This window comes from Apis laboriosa, unplaced genomic scaffold, assembly GCF_014066325.1.
Source record: "Apis laboriosa isolate Shangri-la unplaced genomic scaffold, ASM1406632v1 scaffold28_cov147, whole genome shotgun sequence".
In the NCBI taxonomy this organism is placed as follows: Eukaryota; Metazoa; Arthropoda; class Insecta; order Hymenoptera; family Apidae; genus Apis; species Apis laboriosa.
Window position 1 is genome coordinate 445,409 of NW_025222687.1, and position 27,240 is coordinate 472,648.

General features: G+C 17.2%; 2 protein-coding genes across 9 annotated transcripts; one reads left to right on the forward strand and one right to left on the reverse strand.

Moving 5' to 3' along the window:
• Positions 1–1,086: 1,086 nt before the first annotated feature.
• On the forward strand, positions 1,087–4,823 carry LOC122714218 (probable glutamate--tRNA ligase, mitochondrial). Its single transcript, XM_043935383.1, has 9 exons — positions 1,087–1,284; positions 1,383–1,617; positions 2,466–2,661; positions 2,757–2,971; positions 3,476–3,698; positions 3,839–3,999; positions 4,088–4,251; positions 4,336–4,493; positions 4,562–4,823. Exons 1-9 carry the CDS (start codon positions 1,185–1,187, stop codon positions 4,640–4,642), a joined length of 1,533 nt encoding a protein of 510 aa, XP_043791318.1. The 5' UTR covers positions 1,087–1,184; the 3' UTR covers positions 4,643–4,823.
• LOC122714217 (diacylglycerol kinase eta) lies at positions 1,368–27,099 on the reverse strand. 8 transcript variants are annotated; one of them, XM_043935376.1, is made up of 24 exons: positions 26,862–27,099; positions 26,283–26,487; positions 25,657–25,793; positions 25,381–25,472; positions 25,178–25,308; positions 24,792–24,960; positions 24,593–24,695; positions 23,674–23,676; positions 19,394–19,716; positions 18,729–19,046; positions 18,445–18,596; positions 18,105–18,348; positions 17,525–17,793; positions 16,874–17,130; positions 16,451–16,739; positions 15,538–15,765; positions 15,011–15,113; positions 14,648–14,917; positions 14,269–14,563; positions 13,859–14,179; positions 13,489–13,584; positions 13,034–13,165; positions 12,782–12,926; positions 1,368–1,502 (listed from the first exon to the last, which is right to left on the reverse strand). In XM_043935376.1, exons 1-24 carry the CDS (start codon positions 26,901–26,903, stop codon positions 1,480–1,482), a joined length of 4,347 nt encoding a protein of 1,448 aa, XP_043791311.1. In that variant the 5' UTR covers positions 26,904–27,099; the 3' UTR covers positions 1,368–1,479. The 8 variants fall into 8 exon arrangements, with proteins under 8 accessions (XP_043791311.1, XP_043791309.1, XP_043791310.1 ...); XM_043935374.1 differs by lacking the exon at positions 1,368–1,502 and having other exon boundaries at positions 12,141–12,926; XM_043935375.1 differs by lacking the exons at positions 1,368–1,502; positions 23,674–23,676 and having other exon boundaries at positions 12,141–12,926.
• Positions 27,100–27,240: the final 141 nt, after the last annotated feature.

Sequence of the window (27,240 nt, forward strand, 5' to 3'; positions counted from 1 at the left end):
TCTATAAAAATTATAAGTAATTTTCTCTTAATAGTATATTATGTTATTTTGTATTTTTCATAATTAAATATATGATAATATGAATAGTAGATATGCAATATATGAAATGGTAAAATTTCAAAATGTATAAATATAATATAAAATTGATTTTAAGTTTATATTTTATCAAAATATATTGCAGATTGTAATTGCATTCATTTATTATCATAATATTTGTCATTTATTTTGTACTAGAATAATTTCTATCTATTTTTATAAATTTTAATTTACTTATAGGACAAATAAATATTTTGCATATCCCATTATTTTTTAATTAATTAATTTATTTAATTATTATATATTTTTAATTTTAATTATTTGTCATAAATAATATATATTAATAAATGCTGTTAAATTAAATTATTTTTATATTATATATATATTACTTATAACATATTATTTATAACATATATTATATATACATTATTAAATATTACATTATTATTTTATTTTAAAATCTAATTTTCTTCTCTAGAATGATTGATTTTGAATAATTAATTTTAACAATATTAATTCAGCAAAAAAAATATGGTTTACTATTTATTAATTTATTTATGCTTAATCGTAATTTACAATAATTTAATTTAAAATAAAATTCCTAGTAAATATTTGCATTTAGTTAGTAACAATTGTCATGTAACATAACGGCTTATATGTATTTGAAGTAAGCTGTGAAACTATTATTAGAACAAATTATATTTATTCTTTAATATAAATTAATTTTATATTTCATTTTTTTTAATAATATTATTTAATATAAATATATAAATATTGTTAATGTTAAGTATTTTTATATTTTTCAAAAAGATTTTTTGAGGTTAGTTAATAAAATTAGAAGTATATATATATATATATATTTATTTATTTCAAATATATATTCGATATATATTCATATATGTAAATGGAAAAAGAAAGTATAATTGAATTATGTGAATTAATTTTTAGTAAATAATTTTTGTTCATTTCAGAAATATTGAAAATAAAAAGTAAACTTTAATGAATAAATATAATTAAATATTTTATAATTAAAATTAATTATAATTTATATTTCTCTTTCTGTAGTATGATATGAAATAAAATAATTTTACATATAACAATATTTAATGAAATTTATTTTAAAATTTTAACATAATTCAGTTTAAAGTATGAAGTATAACATATTTCGTATTGTGAATGTTCAATTTATACAAAAACGATTCATCAAAAAAGTACAAGTAAGAGTTAGATTTGCTCCTAGTCCAACTGGTGTGTAAAATCTTTATTATTTATTTTATGAATATTTTATAATTATTTTATTTTTTTGTGAAGTAAATAATTTTAATATGTATAAAAAATAATTACAGGTTTATTACATGTAGGAAGTTTAAGAACTGCATTATATAATTATTTATTTGCTCGTGCTAATAATGGTGCATTTATCTTACGAATTGAAGATACAGATCAAACTAGATGCATACCTGAAACTATAAAAAAAATACAAAATGATTTATTATGGTCTGGAATTATACCTGATGAGGATCCAATAAGAGGAGGACCTGCAGGACCTTACATACAATCGAAACGACTTGAAATATACAAGTACGATATAATATATTGATATAATTCATATCATTCAATTCAAATAATTAATATTAAATCTATTTTTTTATTATAATTACAAATATGTAAATATAATACAAATTTTATATTTATAAAATTACAAAATTATATATTATATTATATAAATCTTTCTATAAAATTATCAAATATAATAATAATATTTTATATCTTAAAGCTCATTGAAATTTTTTTTTTAAATTTAACAAAACATATATAATATAAAGTTCAAATAAATATAATTATATTTTATTTCAAATAATTATAATTTAAATAATTATTTATATTTATAATTATTATTATAATTAAGTAATGGTTTATATTTTAGCTGCAAAAAGATTAAAGAGAAAAATTAATATTGTAAGGAAAATTCTATTTTAATATAATCATTATAATTTATTTTAGTTTTAGTTTTAATTTAAATTTTTTTATATATAAATTATATATATAAATATAATATTTATATTTAATTTATATATAAATTATATATAAATTAAAAATTTAAAAATTCATTTAAATAAAATTAAAAGAATTATATTATTGTTTTCAATAAAAAAAATAGATATTATTATTTAAGAAAACAAATATTAATATTATAATAGAAATATATGAAAAATATATATATAAATATATAAATATATTTAATATTTTTTGTGTTTTATAAGAAAACCATTTTAAAAATTAATATACTATTAATTAATTTTATTTAATATTTAAATTTGACACATAATTTTAATCAAAAAATTTTTTATATATATATTATTATTATTATTAATATTCTTTTAAATATATTAAAATATATTATCAATATATTACTTATTAAATTACAGAGAACAAGTGCTTAAGCTCATAGACAATCAATCTGCATATTACTGTTTCTGTACAGAAAATAGATTGGAGTTATTGCGAAAAGAAGCAATAAAAAGTGGGCAAGTGCCTAAATATGATAATAGATGTAGAAATTTAAGCAATAATGAAATAAAAGTAAAACTTAATAATGGAGATCCTTTTTGTATTAGATTTAAGGTATAAAAAAATGATATTACTATTATATGATATATGGCACATTAATAATATTATATTTTTTTAAATTATATTTTTAAATATTTATATGTTTATAGTTATCTCCTGAAATAGAATATTTTAATGATTTAATATATGGTAAAATAGAACTTGATATCACAAAAAGAGAAGGAGATCCAATTATTATTAAAACAGATGGTTATCCAACTTATCATTTTGCAAATGTTGTTGATGATCATTTTATGGAAATATCTCATGTATTACGAGGAATTGAGTGGCAAGTATCTACACCTAAGCACATAATGATGTATAAGTAAGTATTTATATAAAATTTATAAATAATTCACTTAATATTATCTTTTATTTTATCAATATTTATAGAAAATATTTATTAAATATTTAGGCAAATTACTAAATTTTAATATTAATATTAATAAATTATTAATATTCAATAAAACGATTTTTAACCAAAAATATGTCTATTTTTATTATTTATTATATATATTATATAATTATATTATATATATAGAAAAGTTTATATATAGAAGAATTTCTTTGATATGATACTTCTTCAAATTTATAAAATTTTATAGAGATATTAAATTTCAAATTTTAGTGGCTTAAGAGATTTTTATTTTTTTTTTAAACTTTTTTTTTTAATTTAAAAATAATTCATTATTAACAATATGAACAATATTTTGAAAAAATATAATGATTTTAAGACTATTAAAATAATAATTTAATCAAAAATGTTTCAAAATGAAGTAAAATTGTAAATTATATATGTAGAAGATAAATATTAGTATAATTATTACAGAGCATTTAATTGGACTCCACCTATATATGGACATTTACCTTTAATATTAAATTCTGATGGAACTAAATTATCAAAAAGACAAAATGACATAAATATAGAATCTTTTAGAAAAAAAGGAATTTTTCCATTAGCAGTATTAAACTATGTTATTCATGCTGGTGGTGGTTTTGATAATAAAGGAGGTGCTCATTATATTGACAGTTATGAAGAATTGATTAAACAAGTATTTAAATTTTTGTACTGTGTTCTTGTAATATATTGGCCATTAATATTATATTATAATATTATATTTTGAATTAATATAAATTGTAATGTATATTTTTTTTCCACTCTGTATTTTATTTTATTTTAATTATTTTACAGTTTAATATTTCTAAGATAAAAGTAAATTCTAATAAACTTTCACCTCCAAGATTATTAGAGTTTAATAGACTAGAAATAACAAAATTATTAGCAAATGAAAAAAACAATAAATTTTTTATTGAAAGAATCAAAAAATTAGTTATGGAAACATTTTCAAATAGGTATGCATAATTTATCTAATACCTATTTTATTTTCTTTTATTTAAAATTTTTTAAATATTTTTAATATTATATTAAACATTATTGTAGGCAAACTGATGAAAGTTTACAATTAGATGAACATCATATCATTTCTATATTAAAATGGGCACAAAAAAGAATATCAAAATTAGATGATCTTGTATCTCCAAATTTAAGCTTTTTATGGATTGTACCAACTAAACCATTAGATACTACTTATTTAGAATATTTAGGTATAATTTATTAAAAAATTTATCAAAAAATATTATATGTAATTAAATTTATTAAATTTTATATGCAATCATTTTTCTTTACAGATACACTTAAAATAATAAAAAAAAAATTGGTTGAAATTGACATTCAAAATTTTAATAATATATGGATAAATAATTATTTAAAAAAATTTGCTAATGAACATAAAATTCCTTACCCAACATTGATGAAATTTTTACGTTTTATACTTAGTGGTTTAAAAGTAAATATAAAATATTATAGATTTATAGATCTAAAATTATTTTACATAACATATTTTAATACTTTTAGGAAGGTCCACCAGTAGCTGAAATGATGGAAATTTTAGGAAAAGATTCTACATTATTAAGAATAAAACGCTATATTTCTTAAAAATAAAATTGTGATCAAAATTTAAAAAAAAATTATAAATTTGTTATATATTTATAATTTAATATTATAGTTGTGAATGAATACTTTTTCAACTATGATTGCTCTTTATTAATAATAGAATAAAAATAATTCTAAATATATATATTAATAAATAGAATAAAAATTTTGAATATCTAGTCAATTTTTTTATTTATGAAGCATATGTTTTTTTAAAGATATTTAAAAGCATTTAATTTTATATATATATAAGTTATTAAACAATTTTCATTTTTACTTATATATAAATTGTATTTATAAGAAATAATAGATATAAGAAGTAATAAAAATATATAGGATTCAGATGTTTTATATAATTTTAAATCTTTTGTAACAAAACAATAAAAAAGAATTATGAATTAAAATTTATCTATGGTAATATTTATAAAGAATAGTATTTTTTTTTTTATATTATTTTATATTATATTATATTATATATATTTTTTATATATAAATATAAAGATAAATTTATAGTAAATTTATACTAAAAAATAAAATATTGATAATATGAAAAATATTTGATATTTGTTTTTTTGAATTTAATTTAATTTAATTCAAATACATTGCAACATGAAAATAAATATTATTACTAATAATAAATATTATTACTTTTTTTATTAAAAGTTTTTTATTAAAGTTTATTAAAAGTTATTATGAACAAAAATAAAAATATTATATTTTTAAAAATTATTATTGCTGTCTAAAATTTATTTATCAAACTTTCATTTTATCTAAAAAAAAACAAAAAAAATAAAAATAGAATTTAAGTTCATTTATAAGAAACTATTTTTAAAATATTTATTATTATTGTATATTTTTTATATAATTTTAAAACATACAAAAAAAATATACAACTTTAATCATACAAAAATATAAATATAAAAATTTAAATAATTAAATTTAAATAAAATTTTGATTAATATTCATTTTCAATATAATTTCATTTTTATTCTTTATTATCAAATATATGAAAAATTATATAGGATATAAATGAGAATATCTTACATATTGAAAGAATAAAAATTTTAATATTATATAATTATATATTATATTAATATTATAAGAATATTATAATTTATTCTTAATGCATAATTATTATATATTATATTATTAATATATTAATATTAATGCATAATATTAATATGTTAATATTAATATTATTATTGTATTTTATATATAATTATTTATATAAAAATGATATAAATACTAAATGTTACTTTTTTAAGATTAAAATAATGTATATGATAATAGTTTATAAAAACATAAATTATTTTTCTTAATATATGAAAATTCTAATGAAAAAAATTTTTACAAATATTTTTAAATAATAATTACATTTATATTTATGTATATTAAATTAATTTTAGACAATAAGGAAGAATAAGTAACAATATAAAATTATTTCTTAAAATTATTACATAACTTATTTTAAATATAAAATTTATTATAAGAATATTATTTTATAATTAATTTTGCAAATATGTTCCATTTTCAAATAAGTAAATAAATTTTAAATAATTCCATATTTTAATATGGAAAATTTATTATTGTAAAAATAAAATGTATTATTCCTTTCACTTTTCTTAAATTATGATTATATTTTTCTGAATTATGTATTTAAAAATATCATTCTATTAATATCATTCTATTACACTATAAGAAAGTGATAGATTTCATCAAAAATGAAAGATGAAGAGATATAAATATTAAATATATAGTTTTCAACAACAAATATATACTTTACTTTAAAAATTGACTTTATAAATAACTAATAAATGAAATTAATATTTTTCTTTTTTTATTAAATTTGAATTAAATAAGATATTTTCTAAAAAAATTGAATTGAATGTAATAAAATTTTTTTTTCCTTTTCTGATGAATGAGACCCATCACTTTGTCTATTTTGTATATAATTTTAGAAAAAGTTATTTTTAAATATAATTGATTATTGTAAAAAAAGTATTAACAGTATATACTTAAAACTATTACATTATAAATGATCTCTTTAAAACATTTATGATAATAAAAAGAATTGTAACATATGTAAGAGTTATATAATACGTAATTATATGAATTTATTAATATCATTTATAACAAGGATGAAATTTTGAAAATACGTAATATATAAATTTTGGAATTGAGTTGTATGTAATAATCGTACATTATAATTTAATCTAAGATTCATTCTGAAAACAAGACTCGAAAGAATCTAGTTGAATGCATAGGAGATATATTTCTTCATGCAATTTTAGATAATATAATATCTTCTTATATAAATCTTTTTATATAAGAATGTTTCAAAATATTTTATATTTGTTATTATAAATTTCAAACTAATATTTTATACAATAAAATAAAAACATTTTCCAAAAATATAAAATAAAAATAATTTTATTATTCATTTAATTTTATTTTTTATTAATCAATATCAATTTTATCAATTATTCATTAATTATATTAAATTATATTATAAATTAAATTAATTATATAAAAAGGAAAGTAATATTTAAATAAACTAAAAAAATAAAACATAAATATATAATATCTAAAATGAAATAAATTTTTCAAAATCTTTAAACTATCTCTCTTTAAATTGTACATACTTTTTCATTATTTTTTATCACATAATATATGCATTATAATTATTATATAATTTATTCTCATTAAGTATTTTCAGAAATATTAAGTATACAAGTAGTAGAAATTACAACTGATTGTTTAACATTATATATATAATATTATTATAATATTATCTATTAAATATGTAAATTATAATTTTTATTGTAATCTTAAATAAATATCACATGCAAATTATTTTTATAACTGTTTATAAATTAAATATAAGATTTTTATTGGAATGAATAGTATAAGATTGAATAATAATAATAAATTAATCAAATACTAATTAAATATTGTTTATATATTATGATTAGAAAATCTAAGATAGGCACTTTTGTCCTTGCAAATTACACTGAAATCTAACACACACTCACTCACACACACACAACGTGCGCGCGAGCAAGAGAGAGAGAGAGAGAGAGAGAGAGAGAGAGAGAGAGAGAGAGAGAGAGAGAGAATTAATTTCATTTTGTATTATAAATTGAGCATTTGATGATATTTAAAAGGAAAGCATAATATATATCGAATTATACAATTTAAAAAAATTCCATAAGTATATTATTAACAATATTTCATTAATATTTATATTGTAAAAAGATAAATATAATATAATGAGAATGAGAATGAGAAACAGTTTAACTTCTGTTCTTTTTTTGTTTTTTGAGTTAATAGATTGAATCATATAATACTTCCAATTTTTGTTAAAAAAAAAATAGAATTATTGGAGAAATTGTTTTTTTAATCACCACATATTATAAAGAAATATTCATTCAATTATATTATTAATAAAAAACTTATTATTTGTAAGAATAAATGTAATATGTAATGTACATATGTGACAATTTTTTATGTTAAAAAATTATTTTAAATATTTTAATATTTTTAAAATTTTGATTGTATTGAAAACATTTATAGATTAAATATATATTATTTGTTATATATTTATCTGTTAATTTTAAACACAAATAAATATGAAAAATAATAAATTGATTGTTAATCATAGATTGTTAATCTAAAAAAGACTATTAAGATTAAAATTACAATATCATTTCAAAAGGATTTAGTTATTGTATAATTGTAACATAATGTACAATTACAATTATACATGTATATAGACTATGTATATACAAGATTCTGTACATAAATTTTCTATATATATTTTTACAATATATTTAATGCATTTCACATATTCATATTAAGTATATATATTATGTATATATGCATTAATATATTATTATAATAAAAAGAATAAATATGATTCTCTTACACAATAATTTATTAATTAATAATTAATATGAGTTACAAATTATAGATTGTAAATTTTATGATTTTACATTAAATAGATCAATTAGATTTAAAATTTATCAAATATATTTATAAAGCTTCATTTATTTCATTATAAAATTTATTATGTAAGAGAATTTATTAGTATTGGTATCTTGTAACTTGTGATATATGAAATATTTACTAAAAATATTAATTCAAGAAGCTTAGAAAATAACTATTAATATATTATTTATAAATTTAAGCAGATGAGACCTATCATTATTAATCAATTATTATAAATCGTGTTTTTCTTAACATTTTTATAGTTATTTATAGCAACTTAAAATATCTCTAAAATTATTATTATAAATTTATGATTTAATTTTTTTTTTATTTAATAAGCTTAACGTCGCATCACATCATATTGACAAAAAAATATTAAATATAAATAAAAAAAAAATATGAATACTGAGATCAATGATAAGATATATATATATATACAAAGCAATGTGATAGTCAATTTATACTCTAAACTTCGTCAATTTATACTCTATTAACATATCATAGATATCTTCATCAATATTTAGAATTAAGGATTGAAGAATGTGTAAAATAATAATTTACTCGTATACTTTTAATATTTGTGCAATAATATTCTACTTATATTAATAGCTATTCATAATTTTTTAAAATAGAATTTTATAATCTTAGTTTTGATACATATAATCTTCTTTTTAATTTATAATTAATGAGGCATTACTGATTAAATCATCAAATTAGTTGCAACATCAAAAATTTTTTAAAATTAATAATGGAGTGTAATAATAATATAAATATAAATGTAAACTATAAAGTATGATATAATATAATAATGCAATATATATAATATGGATACAGAAATTATTAATAATATATGTACAAAACATTTATAAATACATACAAATATAAACACATTTCATGTAACACACAAGCACACATGTATATATATTATGCATACGTATTATATATTCCAAACTGAATATAATACAATACACACATTTTCATACACACAAAGAATCATATATGCTCATTAATCTTATAAGAGATGGATATTAATGCATTAAATGCTGTGAATTATGAAGTGAATAAATTTGAAACTAGATATTATTCGAGATAATATTATCTTTAAATTCTCACTCTTTTTAAAGTGAGAATAAGAACCAAAAGCAATATAATAAAAAAATATTAAACTTCAACAATTTAGCCACAGATAGTTCTAAAAGATAGTGATTTCTTTTTTTGTATTTAAAATAATTAATAGTAAAAGTAATAGCAGCAATAATAATAATTACTAATAATAATATTAATAGTTACATGAGCTTATTTATAATAAATTATTTCAAAGTTAAATTAATTAATTTCTATTACTTGATTAATTAATTTAATAAATGTAATGTTATAGAAATCTTATAGATATATATCTGAATTTTAATTGTCAATCGCGTGCTAACATGCTTAACATAATAATATAATTTTAACATAGCAACAAAAAAATTATAATACATTTAAAAAATTTTTTAAGTTTTTTGTTAAATTTGTACATGATATTTTTATTGCCATTGGCAGGTATTTCATACATATTTTTCTTTATTATTATCAGTATTATTATTATCATCTTAATTATTATTTATTTCAAAACTCTTATCATATGATTATAAGAACTTCACTTTCATTTAATTATGTTAGATTGTGTTAAAAATGTTTTCTTAAGCGCTTTTTAATTTAATTGAAGATTTAAACGTAAAACACTAGATGATACAAAAATTGCAGAGCACTTTATGTACACAGTGTGTTATTTTTATATATATGTGTATGTATATGTGTACATATATATATTTTATATATATAAGATTATATAAATTATTAATATATATAAATAAGGATTTATAGCTATATACATTTCTGTATATACTTAAATTATAGCATACTAATACATTAAATGTAATTTTAAATATAAATAATAGTTAATCTAACAAGTAATAATTATGATCTTAAATTATTTTAATTTATTATCTTAATTTTTGTACTTGTAACACAAAATTAAATATGCAATTATTGCAAGTTTTATAATCCATAGCACTATAATCTTACTTTATTTTTCATACTTTAAATATGTATTGTTATGTATTTATTTTGTTCAATAAATATTTTTCATTAGTTCTTTATATTCATTGTTTAGAAGTACTATTAATTTAATAAAATTTGTAAATGATTTTTAAAATATTTATAATTTTATTTTTCAAATTTTAAAATTATTATTACATACAATATTTAAAAACAAAATATATATTATAAATTATATAATAAACAAAATTAAAAAATTTGCTACAAATGTAACTACAATTATAAAAATTTATTATTATTATTATTATTGTTATTATTGATAAAATAAAAATTTTCTAACTGAAATCACAAATAGTAGCAAACTCAATTTATTTGAAAAAACCACTTTATTGGTTTTTTTTAACATATTAGGATTTATTTTAATTTTTATAAAATTTAATTTTATAATTTTTTATAATAATTATATATTATAATTTATAATAATTTTTAATTTTAAGTAAATAAAAAAAGATTTCTTCAATATTGTAAGAAATGAATAACAAACTAACGATATAATAATTAAAATGATTGCTAAATGATGTCTATAAAATAATTCAAACAAATATACATAAATATACATAAATATAGATAAAGAAAAGTCAAATAAATTTCATAAAATAAAATATATTATATTTAGATATATATAACTAACAATAGCTAAATAGTAATTTAAGAATTTTCTTTTTAATTTTTTAAGTTCAAAATATGAAATATAAAAAGTGACATATAAAAAATTATATTTTTCATTTTATTACATACATATATCTATTAACTGCAAAAAAGAATTCTAAAATTTATATTGTAATTATTATTAATAAATTTTAATTTATACATATCATAAATTTTTTAAATATTTTTTATTTTTATTTTTATCTTTATTTTTATTTTAATGACAAATTAACTGTCATATGAAAATACTAAATTATATTAATTTTAAATTATTAATTTTATTAAAAAGCTATAAATTTCAAATATTATTTTCTAATAAATACTGTAGTTTTTCCTTAATATTTATACATATACATACACATTTTATTTTTGCACAGAAAAATCAAAATAAAATAATTGTAAATTGAATATATTTATGTAAATAACATAATTGACTTATTTCAAATTTAAATTTAGAATGTAGTTTTCAAATACATTAATACTGTTATAAGTAAATTTAATATGATATTCTGAAATTCTAAATATAAGTTAAATATAATAAATATAATAATATAATACATATTTTTAAACTTATATATAATAATTTATATTAATATAGTATTATTCAAGTCTTTAATTTTTGTATAATATAAAAAAGAATAAATATAATTTTTAATTCTTAATTAAATTATAATTTTTAATTTAATTTAATATTTAAATCTTTGTTTAATAAATGCATTGTTAATATTATGCTCATATCTAATAATATATAATATGAATTATTTTATTAGACATGTCTATAATATATTATATTAATATTTTTAAAAACTTAAAAATTTTTTTAAAGTTCTTGTATAATTATTTGTCTTTTGACATAGAATCAGTTCAACAGTTTGGCACAAGTAATATTATTTTATTAAATACAGCAGTGTAGAAAATAATTTTTATATAACATTGCTGTGTCACACTAAGTGCCCCTTTTTATTAGAATATTCATGTTATATTTTTATATTTTATATTCTATCTTCATATCATATTGTTACACATAATTTTTAATTGTATAATCTTTTTCCTATTTTTTAAATAATATATATTTGTATCTATATATATTTTTAAATTTATGTTAATAGCATCCAGATAGTTATTAACTGGCATAACATTTTATTTTATTTTTGTTTGATTGTATATTTTATATTTTTAATTACTAACTACTTTAATTAATTAATACTTTTAATGAATTGTATTGTTTTAAATATTAAATATTTAAATAAATGTCATGTATTTAATTATTTAGATCATTGATAGCTTGTAAGATTCGTTTAACATGTCCTACTTTAATAATACCAAGTTCTTTGAGATCTCTACGAGCTAATGATAATAACTCCCTACCTCTTATATCGTGAGAAATAAATTTTTCGGTATATTCACCCAACTGTAGATTTTCCAACCAGCAACATACTTCTTGTACGCCCCATGTAGTAACTTGATCTCGAGCGAGATTTGTTCCAGAATTAATTCCTGAACGTCGAAACTTCAACCAGAACAAACCTCTATGACGATTCTTTTTATCTCCCTATATATAAACAATTACATAAATATTATTATATAAGTATGTTCTAATTATATAAATTATATTTAAAGATTTAAAAAATATGTTATTAAATTAAAAATTTTTTATACCTGTTCATCTGATGGTAAGTTTTGTAAATATACTAATCTTGTACCTCCTTCATCAAATGTACATTTTTTTAATTCTTGTTCCATACTGGCCAAAGAAAATGAAAGTTTATTTTCTAAGTCTTCTCGTAATTTCTGTATTATAAATTTTATTTAGAAAGTTATTAAAAATTTTATTGATATATAAAAAAGAATTAACCCTTTCACTGTTGATTATTTGATTGTCGATTGTAGTGTACAAATTAAATTTAGTAATATAGAAATTCTTTTGTCTATTCTTCATTACTTTGATCTTATAGTCTGATAATAAATAAAAAATAATAAAATAAATAAATAATAAACAAAATTCTATATTGTATAGTTTATTTTATTATTTATTATATTTTATAGTTTATTTTAATCTCAAATAGCGATATGCGAAAGTACAACAGTGAAAGGAATGTTAATTTATTACTTACTAAATTATGTGCTTTATCTCTGAGTAATTCACATGAGTCTTCATAAAGTTGTCTTGCACTTGACACCAATTCTGTTACTACTGGTCTTAAATTAATCTGTTGAATGGAAATTAAATTATTAAAAATATATTTCTTTAAAAAATACGTAATAATAAATAATAAGTAATATTAATAATTAAATAATATATTTAAATATTAAATATAAATAATAAATATAAATAATAATTCTTTCATTAATTTATTTAAAGAATATATTTTACAATTTAATAATAATAAAAAAATATAATATTTTAAAAAATATTTATTTATATTATTTATATTAAAAAATAATTATAAGTGAATTATAAATATAAAATAAGAAATTACTAACTCCTTGCAAAATTTTTCCATCTGGATGAACTTGTTCAAGTGCCTGTGCTGTTCGTGCTGCAACTTGATATAAATCTGGTTCTAAACTTGGATGTGATATAATGAGAAGTTTAACCCATTTAACTAAAGTTGTAACCACTTCAATAAATCCCAATAGAATATACATTTCTTCCTCATTTAAATGTGTTGGCTTATTATGTACTTGAAGAAGTTTAGGTTGTGATTGCAATTGTGTACTGCTTAAAGTTGATATTGATTGGGATATTGCATTGAGTGTAGTGCGTTGTTTCTCTTCCCATGTTTTTAAAGATGTTTCAAGTGCCTATATTATAAAAAAAAAAAACAAATTATGTTTTAAACTATATTTATTGACGCATATTGTCATTATAATTTTAAATTAATAATATTTACCCTATTTCTATAAAGCATTTGCATACGATTTTTGTGTATAATACGTATAATACCAGGAGGTTGAATCCAAGCTTCTCCATCAACTTGTATAGGTACTCCTTCATCACCCAAAATATTAATTTGAACTGTTTGACATTGTGCAATTCTATGATGTTGTAAATTAATTAGTCGTGATGCAGCCATTTGAACAGAACCAAATACAGCTACAACTTCCAATATACGATCATCAAATGAAGGTGCTAAAAATAAATCTCCTTCTTTTGTGCCTCCCCAAAAATTTGTACCACCCATAAAACTGGAAAATATATTTTTATAAATATGAAACATTAATGAAAATATTTTATTATGTTTTTATTATATTTTATTTTTATGTTTTTACCTTGGAATGTTCAATACAACAATTCCTTGTAAGGAAGGTAATGGTATTCGTTGGCCATCACATTCCAATTGTACTCTTTGTTCAAGATTTTTATATGTTTTTTGTAACCATTGTTTGGATCCTAATACACCATACCACATATAATTTTTTGCTCGTGATCGACATTTTTCAGGATGTTCTTCTCTTTTATGATGGAAATCAAGACTAATTTTTGCATCAATGCCGATTCCAAAATAATTATTCATAACACAACGTTCAAAATAACCTTCCCTATAAAAATTAAAAAAAAATTATTTTAATCATTTATCAATATTATTTGTAATTAATATTTTATTTTATTGTATTCTTTAGTATATAACTTACATTAATGTTTCATCAGGATCCATCAATGGTGATACTGCAGCACAAAGTGCATCTGCATTTGCAAGTAATGCTTGACTAATAAGTCCAGTTCCTCCACTAACATCTATAAAGATATAAAATATAAATTGTTATATCATAAAAAATATATAATTATTACAATTATTCTTACAAAAAAATAATAAATAAATTATATATACATATTACATATATATAATTTTTTTAATAAAAATATTAATAATATTTTTATTGCTTTTAATCATAAAAAAATTTATGAAAGAATATTCTTTTGTTTATGCTATTTAATGCAATTTTTGTTTTTAAATTGAAATTGGCCATGATAAAAATATATATATAAATACAATGTTAAAAATTTTCCTAATTTATAGTTATACATTATATTTCAATTTAAAAAAATATTTGATAATCGAGTTAAAATATGATTGATTCAATGTAGAATGGATCTTACATTTTTATATTATTCTATTTTAGAATAATTTAATTACATAAATATTAAAACATTTACTTACTTGGCCACATAGGTAACTGAACTAATGGATTGATAATTGGAAGTTTCTTAACATCTTCTGTTTTATCAACAGATTTGACTCTTTCATGACGTAAACTTGCATTAGAACCACCAAATCTTGCAGCTGTAGCAGCTAAAGAAACAACTTCTGATGCTTTTAACAAACTTCCACTACTAATTCGACGAGTTGCTTGAGGAGAAAAACCCAATTCAGGTAATTCCACACTTACTAACCATTCATAAAATCAAAAAATAATTATATTAGACAATAAAATTTTACAAGTTTTTATATATTGAACATATTGAACAAATAACTTATAAAAAAAGCTTTAAGTAATATTATGAATTTTTTAAAAGAATATTTATTAAAAAAAATTATCAATAATATTTATTAAAAAATTTTAAATATATGCATATAGAGTGCAAATATAAATATATAGAATGAATAATATGAAATTTTACAAATTTTTTTTTTTAAATTATATAGATATTATTTTGCTTTTTATTAATATTAAATAAAATGAATTTCAATCATATATATAAAATATCAATCATAGGTGCAAGAAATTTAGAATAAAACTTTTAGAAGCTTTTTAAGAAATTCATACATCTTTTCATTTGTTTTTTAATGTAATGTACATATTTTTTATTATTTGAATTTAATAAACAATAATTAAATTTTTTTTTGCATGTTATGATAAAAACTATTTTTGTTTTGATATATCAAAGAATAAATAATAAGTAATAAGAATAAATAATAATAAAAAAAACAAACATGTTTTAAATTAAAAATTATGCATTCATCTATAATTTATCATCTATTATCTATAATCATTATTATTAATCATTGCTATACATAATCATTACTACAAAATTATATGAATTTAAATATAAAAATTTAAACATTAACTTACATCTTTCCATACTTTCGTCAGTATGTCGTCTTAAATAAGGATTCATTTTATATTCTGCATCTGAATCATGTTGACTTTCAATTGACATTGATGGACTGGGAGGATTAATTATAACACTTATTGTGGGTGGAAAGCTATTACGTTTTTCATTTGTTGGAGTAGTATCCGAAGATACAGTAAAGCAACATACAGGGCGTAATAAATCAGATGCCTTACCATCTTGCTCTTTAAATTTATTTGCTTTATTTACATTTTGTTCTGTTGATCCCATTTTATACTTAAATTTATTCTAATAAAAATTGAATAAATTTTAATAATATTTATATTAATATATATTAAAACAACAATATAAATTCTTCCATAAAAATAAACTTAATTATAAAATATTAATAAATATATTATATTATTAGTATTAATTGTTACCTCCATTTCTATAACAGTAGAATATTTTGTTGGTTTCTTAAATGATCGTTTAGCAATTTCATTTGTAATATCAGTATTTTCTAATTCATTTTCTAAATATTCTCTTACAGAATCATATTCTTCTCCATTTATAATACTAGTTAAATCTTGTCCTATTATGCTTTCAGAATTTTGTAATTCACTAGTGATCATTTCTGAATTATCAGGAGAATCAATATGTCTAATTTCGGAATCAAATGTATCACTACCTATATATGCTGAAATAATATATATATATAAATAAAGTATAAAATATAATATGAAAATATACATATAAATATACATATATTTAAATATTCATTATAACTATCAATTATAACTATAACATTTTATCATTAATAAAAATGATTTGATTTACTTATATACTATGAATTATTAAGCAAGATTGTTATAATAAAAATTTTTATGATAATTATATTAAAAATAGTGTGAAATATAAAAAAATATTATATCATAAACAAATTTTAAAATAATGACAAATAATTTAAACAAATAATTTTTAAGATATTATATTTGAATAGTATTTTAATATAAATATTGAATAAAGTCAAGTTTAAGTATTTGTAACAAAAATTATAAATATTTATTTCAATGATTACTATTAGAATTTACCTCTAAGTGCTTCCATTTTAACTTTATTTCCTGATTTTTGTTCATGTTCTGGTGATTGGATTGAATCTATATCAGATGAAATGTCTTGTGTAGTTCCATCTTCTGAAGGTGAACTTGTATCAAAAGTGGTTCTTGTAACACTAATTTGAAATTCTGAAGAAATTTCTATATTATTGGAATCAGATATTTGTTGGTCATTAGATTCAAGTATTTCCGTTTCTTGTTCATTATCCATACAAGGAATCATAGAGGTATGAAAGTTAAATGAACTAAAAGAAAATCCAACTAATTATCACTAAATATTATTTCTATGTTTGCTATTATTATTCTTATATATTATATTATTATTTTTATAATTAAAAATCTTTCAATTTGTAAAATTTAATTTTTTTCTTAGAATAATTTTTATATAAAAAAAAATAATAACTTTAGAATTTATTTTTATAAAATATAACTTCATATATTATATTTGAATATCTATAATAAATATTTTCATGTATTCAAAAAATAAATAATAAATAAAAATTTAATTTAATTTTTATTAATATTTTCTATATAATACAAAAATTACAATATTTACCCTGGTGGTAAATTTTCACTATTTCGCCTACTATCAGCAAAACCATCAGGAGCAGGTAATGTTAATATCTCTTCAGGTTGAGAATCTCTTCTAAGATCTGGTATAGGACTTAAAGATGCTACATTAGGAGTTGGACTAGTACATATTGAATCTGTACTTTTTACAGACTCTATTAGTGTTTCTACAGATAAACTTTCAACATGATCTACTTTTAAACCAGGGATATCTAGTTGTTTTTTTTTGCCTAAGATATATTATTTTTTTATTATTAAAAATATTTATAATAAAAAAATAAAATACATTAGGAATTTATTAAAAAATTTTATATAATTATACTTACTCAATATTGAATTTATTATTGTACTATCATCTAATGAACTATTTGTATTTGCTATTTTAGTACCATGTTTTGAATTGATATTAATTTGATCATCTATAACCAATTGAGCATATTCTACAAATTTTCTTACAGTTCTCTTTAAACTGTTTGCTCTAAAATTTTATTAAATGTTTATAATAATTTTATAATATAATATAATATAATTTATAATAATTTTATTAATTACAACAAGTTATAAATAGTTTTATTTATATTTTTTTTAAATAAATAAATATTTAATATACCTTGACATGACAATTTCTTTATCTGCAAGTTGTTTTCTTTTTTGCACTTTTTTTAAATTTGTTATATCTTTCTCTGGCTTTTCTAGTACTCCTTTTTCATAATTATCAGATGAAACAGAAATTTCAGTATTTAAATTAATATTATCAACATCATCTACATGTTCAGTTGATAGATATTCTTCTTCTTTGCATAATATTGTTAAGAACAAATTAAGTTTTTGCTGAAGTATTTTACATTTTTCTTCCACTTGTTGGTCCTCTGAATTTATATTTTCCATTATATATGCTACAAAATCTTTTACTGTATCACATAAAATTCTGCAAATAAGTATTTTATTAATATAATTTTTTTTTTTTGATTTTGTTTTTCTTTTACATTGCATTTTAATAAATAGAGATTATATTTTTTATAATAATATATAATGTATAATATAAATATAATAAAAATATAATAAAATATAATATATAATAAAAATATAAATATATAAAATATAATATATAATAAAAATATAATTAATTAAATAACTTTATTTAAGACTAAATAAACTGGATAAAATTAATTTAAATAATAAATTGTAAATATAGAAAGTTTACTTTTAAAAATTATTATTAATTTAATTTATATCATAATTTACATTTATATACACTTTGTAGAAGATACATACCTAATACTAGATAAAATTATATTTTCTTGATCTGATTCCAAAACATTGGTTATATGAGTAAGAATATTCTCTTCATATTGACTAGCAATATTTGATTTTTGTACAGTATCAGGATGATTTAAAACACTTTTGGGACATGGCAAAGATATACTACGTTCAAAAGTCATAATACTCCATCGATCAAGCATTTTTGTGCCTGCTTTTTCATATTTTTCCAATAATTGAGGTAAATGAGCATCATCATCACAAGAAGATCCCCAACCCAAAACACGTGCCAAATCATTTCCTGTTCCCAATGGTAGAACTCCAACTTGACACTGCTTCTATTTTAAATTTTTGTGCAAAAAAAATTATTTTGTTAAAGTTTAAAAAATTACATGCACATTTAAAAAATCTATATAAATTATATGTTATTATATTAATTATTTACAATCCATTATTTTTATATTGATATAATGAAATATATAGAAATATGGATTAAATTGTTATATTTTTATCTATTATATAGCATACATTGCAAATAAGCAAAGCAATAATTAAACATTCAAAAAAAATATTATTTCTTACAATAAAAATAAAAATTTTAAACATAAAATATAAAATATTTATTAATCTACTGTGCAAATAGAATTCTATTCCTCTTAAATTATTTATTATATACAAAATAAAAATTTCTAAATTTCTAAAAAGCTTTTATTGCACATGGAATTACAATAAAAATTATAATAAAGATATTATTTTTAATTATAAAATATTAATATTTTTTAATAATAGTTGTTATCCTTCAATAATAGTTATAATTATTAATAATTAATATTTAACATATATATTAAATTATCATTTAGTTTTTTTTCTTTTTTTTATAAAATTTTTTCTTAATTAAATCTTTATACTTTATTTAAAATAACAATACATAACTAAATGATATAAAATCAGGAATGAAGATTTCTTTTTAATTTTAATTTTTTAATTTAAATAGAAATAAATAGAAATAATTATAATATATTTTATTATATGTTATCATTATAAAAAAGCAAAAATAGAAAATTTAATTATATCTACTAATTTTCATAAATGAAATTAAATAATTATTAAAATGAATGAAATCATTTTAAAAAATATATATGTTTAAAATTTTATTTATAAAAAAATATCTCACAATAATTATAAATATATAATATAAATAAATATGTAACTAAACTATAATTATGGAATATTATATTAAAAATATATTTTACCAAAATAGAAAATAATATTTCTATTGTAAATTAAAATGTTATAATAAGAAAAGATAATAATCAAGATATTATAATAATAAAAAATTTCATTAAAAAACACATTTTAATTAAAATTACTTTACATATTCTTATTTTCTAGATTACCTAGATCAGGTTTGACCAACTTTACTATAAATTATACAACCAATCTATTCATTCTCTCATCTAACACTTCATGCTCATACACATTTATTTAAATATATATAAAAAATATACAATATATTTAAAATTAAAATTAATATAAAAATCTATATTATTTTTCACTTCATTTTTTTAATAAGAAGAAAGTTTTAATAAAAATAAAAAATTATTTAATTATTTCATTAAGTGATAAAATAATTAAATAACTTTTCAATTTGATGAAAAATAAAATTAATTTTTATAATCATATATTTTTATAATCATTTTATGTATCATATTTAAAATAAAACTGATAAAACTGATGAATTAAAATAAATTATAATTTTGTTTATTATAAATTGTAATTTTTATTTTATGTAAAATTTGCTCAAATCATAATATAGTTTAATTTTCAAATCTAAATTTTCAAAATAATAGAGTAACAAAGAAAAACGGATAAAAAAAGCCACATGTAGCTTGCAAATCATCAGTTGATCATCTTTGATCTAGATTATATATAATATAATATTAAATAAACCATTGCGCACATAGATCCAATTAATAAATAATTAATAAGTTAAAATTAATAAATATTAATTTTACAAATGCCACATTCTAGAATTGATATCATTAAATTTTTATTAGTTCCATAGTATAAATTTTGTATGTGGTAATTAGTATAATTACATAAGATATAATAAATATGATTTAGAAATTATTCTTTAGCATAAAAAAAATTTTTTTTTAAGAAATAAAATAAAAATACTTAAATGATTATCAAAATAGTTATATTTAAGTTATATTTTTCAATGAAAAAAAAAAATTATAAAAAAAACTAAAATAATATTTTTCATATCTATTAAAAATTGATATTATAAAAAAAATACAATTTATTTATGCATTATAAATTAATAATAAAATAGATTAAATATTTACTAATATTATTAAAACATCTAAGTAGTTACAATCTAAAACTATTAATTTAATACATATAAATCTATATACTATTAAACTTATAATTAACAATATTTATTCCAAGACAAATATACAAAATTTTGTTAACTGTATAATATTAAAAATTGTTAAAAAAAAGAATAAATTACTATGTATTGATTTGATTTTTATCTTTGAATATTTAATAAAGTATTCTTTATAAGTAAAATTAAAACCTAAAAAATCTAATATAATTTTGTTAAAATTGATTTAAAATCTTAAAATTCCTATATCTTTTATACTACTAATATTTATGAAATTTATTTTCAATGCTATCATTTGCAATTATACTTTATATTACCACTATGACTGCAATCTATAATTATATGGAACACTATACAATTCAATCACACACCTTTTGAATCGTTTGGTGCAGCATTCCACTACAAATCCAAATCCAGAGGAATTAATTCCATTGTTATAATAGGGAGTATTGTTTTGTACTTTAATCCATATTCCACTGGTTCCAATACTGCTCCAGTCTCTTAATTACACTGAATAATATAATAAGATAAGTGAAACATAAAAGATAAATTTAGGGAAATTTTATCCTTTTTTTGAAAGAGTAAGGCTACAAGACTAGAATAAACACGAATATGTAAATCGAATGTAAATCACGTATATATACGTAAACAATTAAACAAATGAATTTTACATTTTATTACATTACAATTATATACATGTTAGATTGTATGTGAATTTTTTAAATGCAGTATAAATTTGTACAATCATATATAATTAATTAATTGAGTTTGATTTTTCAAATTATAAATTATAAATAATTAAATATTTAAGGATGATAAATATTAAGAATTCTATTAATATATCAATATGTTTCTAATACATAACTTCAAATATTTAATTTTACTTTCTATTAAGTATTATTTCTTTTTTAAAGTGAACATTATTTATTTATATATTTAATATTTAAATAAAAAAACATTTAAATGAAAAAATTTTCTAAATATTTTATATAGATATCAGAAACATTTTATTATTAACAATATATTGATAATTTAAAATCGATAAATCCATATATTTTCATACTAAATTAATAATTTTTCAATATGCAGAAATCATATAAATGCAAAAGAAATTTAAATTCCTTTAATTAATACTTAATGTATTATTTATTAATTAATATTTGTAGAATGATTTTTATTATTAAATTTATATTATGTTGTTCAGTATAACAATGTTCATAAACAAAATTCATTTGTTTATTGTATTAATTGTGTAATCATACTATTCATATGTAATATTTATTTGAAAAAAATTTTATTCAAAAATCTTTTATATTATAATATAATTAATATAACTATTCACTTTATTTAAAAATTTTTTTATATATATATTGTTAATATAATTTATATATATTATATATGTAATGTTTTTTATTAGCATATTATTAATATTACATATTAACAATATATTATATATATTGTTAATATTGTTTATATATATTATAATTTTATTGAACATTGCAATATTTATTAGATATTATAATTAGCAACAATACATAACAATTGTAATACAAGTGTATCTTTTTAAATAAAATAATTATTTTCCTATATAAATTTATATATTTTTTAAACTTTATATCTTACAAACATTCTTTAATAAAATATATAAAACATAAAGTTACGAATTTTATAATAAAATTTTAAAATTAATAATTATTTAAATCAAAAATATACAATTATAATTGTATATTGATTTAAATTATAAATTTAAAATTAATTAACTTTCAAACAATAGAAAATTAAAATGAATTATAATATGAAATTCTAAATTAAAAATATAAATAATAATATGATTTTTAAATATTTGTAATATATATAAATAAGACATTAAAAATTTTCAAAAATTACATGCTTAACATACACTTACCATCTACAAATAAAGTTAATGAAGCTTCATGTATACAAAGAATCCTAATGCACAAACACCAGTATCATCTGAAATAAAATTATAAAAAAGACACACCATGCTATTTAAAATATGAAAGCTTTTCATTATTATATACTTAACCTTTTTGTAATATTTATGAAATTATACTCTGTTAATTTATTTTAATATTAATTAATAATTTTAAAAAATAATTAATTTTAAATATTTATTTCTTTAACTTTTATAAAATTTGAGTTTAAATTATATATTGAATATGATTATTTTTTTATAATATTTTCAATTTAAAAATACAATAATAAAAATATAAATTTTTATTATTTAAAATATATGAATGAAAATATAAATTTAAAAAAAAAATAATAAGAAAATAAATAAAAATAAAAAATTTATAACCGTATAATTTTTAAATTTTTTAAAGAAAATAAGTAATCAAAATTAAAAAGAAATAATTAAAAAGAAAAGATAGGCTTATAACTTTTTTTTATTATAATTTTAATTTCTATTACAATAGCAAAATTTTTTTGATTGATGATTACGACTGGACAATAAGATAATATAACATTCAAAATAATAATATAAAACAATAATATAAAATACAAACATGCTAATAATAAAAAGATAAACTTCTGTATTAGTTTTAGCTCAAATCATTGTTTAAAGTAATTTTATGATTTCTAAATGTATAAATAATTATAATTTAAATATTTCATGCATATTAATATAGAACAGTAGAGCTTTTGCATAGCATAAATATGTTTAAAGTGAAGAATATATATATATATATATATTATTTGATAGCCAAGAGCTATAAATGTATACTACATAATATAATCTCATGCAATTAGCAAGAATTTATCAAGCAAAAAAATTATTTAATTTATTTATTTAATTTACTTACATGCATTCCTAGACGATCAATTTCAGAAAGAACCCAACCAACAGATCCATCCCCACTGCATACCAAAATACGAAATGGATCAAAATGACGAAATAATCTTAACCTATAAAATTATATATTAAAGTTAATATTATTAAAGTTATATAAGTTATACTTTTAAATAATTTAAAATTATAAGGAAATTTATAAAATATTTTACCCTGGTCCTGGTCCTCCTTTTATAAGATCAAATACTTGTGCTGGATTTAATAATTGTTTAAATCTTCTAAGAAATTTAATACCTTGATTGTCACCAGATTTACTATTTACAAATACTAAAAGTGGACTGCATCCAGTAGGTCTTATAGCTTCCCAAGCTTCATCACTACCTAAAATAATTATTACATTCTTTATAAAATTTTGAAAATTATTGTATTGTAAAAATAATATATATACTAACATTTTTTTTAAAAAAAATAGAAAATTTTCTATAATAGTTATAGATTCTATAAAAAAAACTTAAAAAAAATTCATTAAATATGTATGTACAATTAAACTATAAAAAAATATAATTAATAAAATATTAGATGTTATAAATAATGTCACCTATACTATGCAATGCTGTAGGAGGAACTACACTCAATTTAACTGGTCCTAATGGACATTTAACACTCATGGCAGGTCTACAAGCTGTGTGTACTGTAGCTCTACACCATAAACATCTCCAATCTTGAAGCCTATATAATTATAATAAGAAAATAAAAATTTTAAATTTAAATTATGCATATATTTGTAATATAATATTATACCTGAGTACAGAGCCACAAGTTTTATCACATACAGAACATTTTGAGGATACTGGTAAATTGCCTTCCATCCATTGATGAGGCATAGTAATATTCTGTATAAGAATAGTTCATAAAATATATTATAATAATTATAATTTATTTTTAATAAAAAACAAGAACTATAATAAAATATCACTTATCATAACAATTAGAAATTTCATTTTATTTTAACAATTAAAACTCAGAAAAAGAATTAACAGAATTATAATAATAAATTTATAATCTTTTTACATATACCCCATCTTTATCCTCAATAATATCTTTGCCAATAGATGCCAAAGTGGTCCATTTGCAATTATTTATTGCTTTTATACTACATCGTTTATGAACTTTATATTTACATATTTCACAACTTAAACCATGAGAAGTAACACCTGTAATATATAAATATAATATATATATTATATATATTATTACTTATAATACTTATAATTATTAATATTTTTTATAATTTTATTATATTAAGATAAAATAATATTTATATGAATTTATACATATAATAATTTAAGATTTATACACATAATAATTTTTTATTATCTTTTATATTACTTATATTATATTCATTATTATATATTATATTTTATATTATATTTATTTTTTATTAATTAAATTTAGTATTATAAAACTATATACTATATATATATATACTATAACAAAAATTATTTATTATCTATTTATCTATTATTATCTAAAATTAAATTATTTTATAATATAATATATTCTTATTAAAATATAATTTTATGTTGTAAAAATTAAAAAATTAAATTTATTTAAACTTATTTTAATAAGTACATAAATTATTATAATAAATAAAATATATAATTAAAATATATAAAAATATATAATAAAATATTTATATTTACCATAAAGAGCATCTTTACAAACATTACAATATGTTGGTCTTGCATGACTTGTTGCATACCACTGATGATTACCATTAAGCATTTCTGTAATTCCAGAATCTGTCTGAGGGCAATTCTTTGTTACTGTTCTTAATGCATTCAACCAATCTTCCATTTCTTGTCTACTTTCACCACAAAGAACTAATGATCGAAATGGAGTTATCACCTTAAAATTATAAGGAATATTTATTTCATTTGATATGATATAAAAATATTTAAGACATATTAGTAAATTATTATATTCAATATTGTAACATAAGTATTTATGATATTTTTTTCAAAATGTAAAATATTATTAATATATAATTCTATAAAAAAAATTATGAATTATATATAAACATTATTTTAAATAATATTTATATTTTCATAAAAAAATCATCATATTTATTATTTTTCATTGATTTAAATTTATTATTTATATTATTTAATAAACAATAAATTTTATATTTATTTTTACAATTATCATATAATTTGTCACATAATTTTGAAAAATTTTTTTATATGTATTTAAGTATTTTTTCATATATAAATCAAAATTACCTTGAATCGAGAATGTCGAGTTCTTTGTTGCTTTGGTGACATTTGAATTGTAATTTCAAACACAACATTTGAATGTATATAATTTGTACATATCTCGAACAATTGCAAATATTATGTTCAAACGGAAAACGGTTTTTCGACATACAAAAAATATAGAAAAACGTATTGAGCATCGAAATAATTGAAGTAATAGTTATGCACGATCTTTTCTTCTTCTTTAAGCCATTGCTATGTCCTATTTTCCATGGCGCATGTCATGTCACCTCATTTATAAATAAATATTTGAATGAAAACATAATGTATTGTTATAGAATTATGTTATATATAGTATTTATCTTGTTTTCAATATATTTTTATTATTATCATATTATTAAAAGTT

Coding starts and splice junctions, on each gene's coding strand:
- LOC122714217 (XM_043935374.1), bottom strand. CDS start 26,903: ATGTCACCAAAGCAACAAAGAACTCGACATTCTCGATTCAAG. Junction 18,597..18,728: donor AAAGAAATTGTCATGTCAAG/GTATATTAAATA, acceptor ATAAAATTTTAG/AGCAAACAGTTTAAAGAGAA. Junction 15,114..15,537: donor TCAGTTACCTATGTGGCCAA/GTAAGTAAATGT, acceptor ATATCTTTATAG/ATGTTAGTGGAGGAACTGGA.
- LOC122714218 (XM_043935383.1), top strand. CDS start 1,185: ATGAAGTATAACATATTTCGTATTGTGAATGTTCAATTTATACAAAAA. Junction 2,972..3,475: donor AAGCACATAATGATGTATAA/GTAAGTATTTAT, acceptor TAATTATTACAG/AGCATTTAATTGGACTCCAC. Junction 4,252..4,335: donor TACTTATTTAGAATATTTAG/GTATAATTTATT, acceptor TTTTCTTTACAG/ATACACTTAAAATAATAAAA.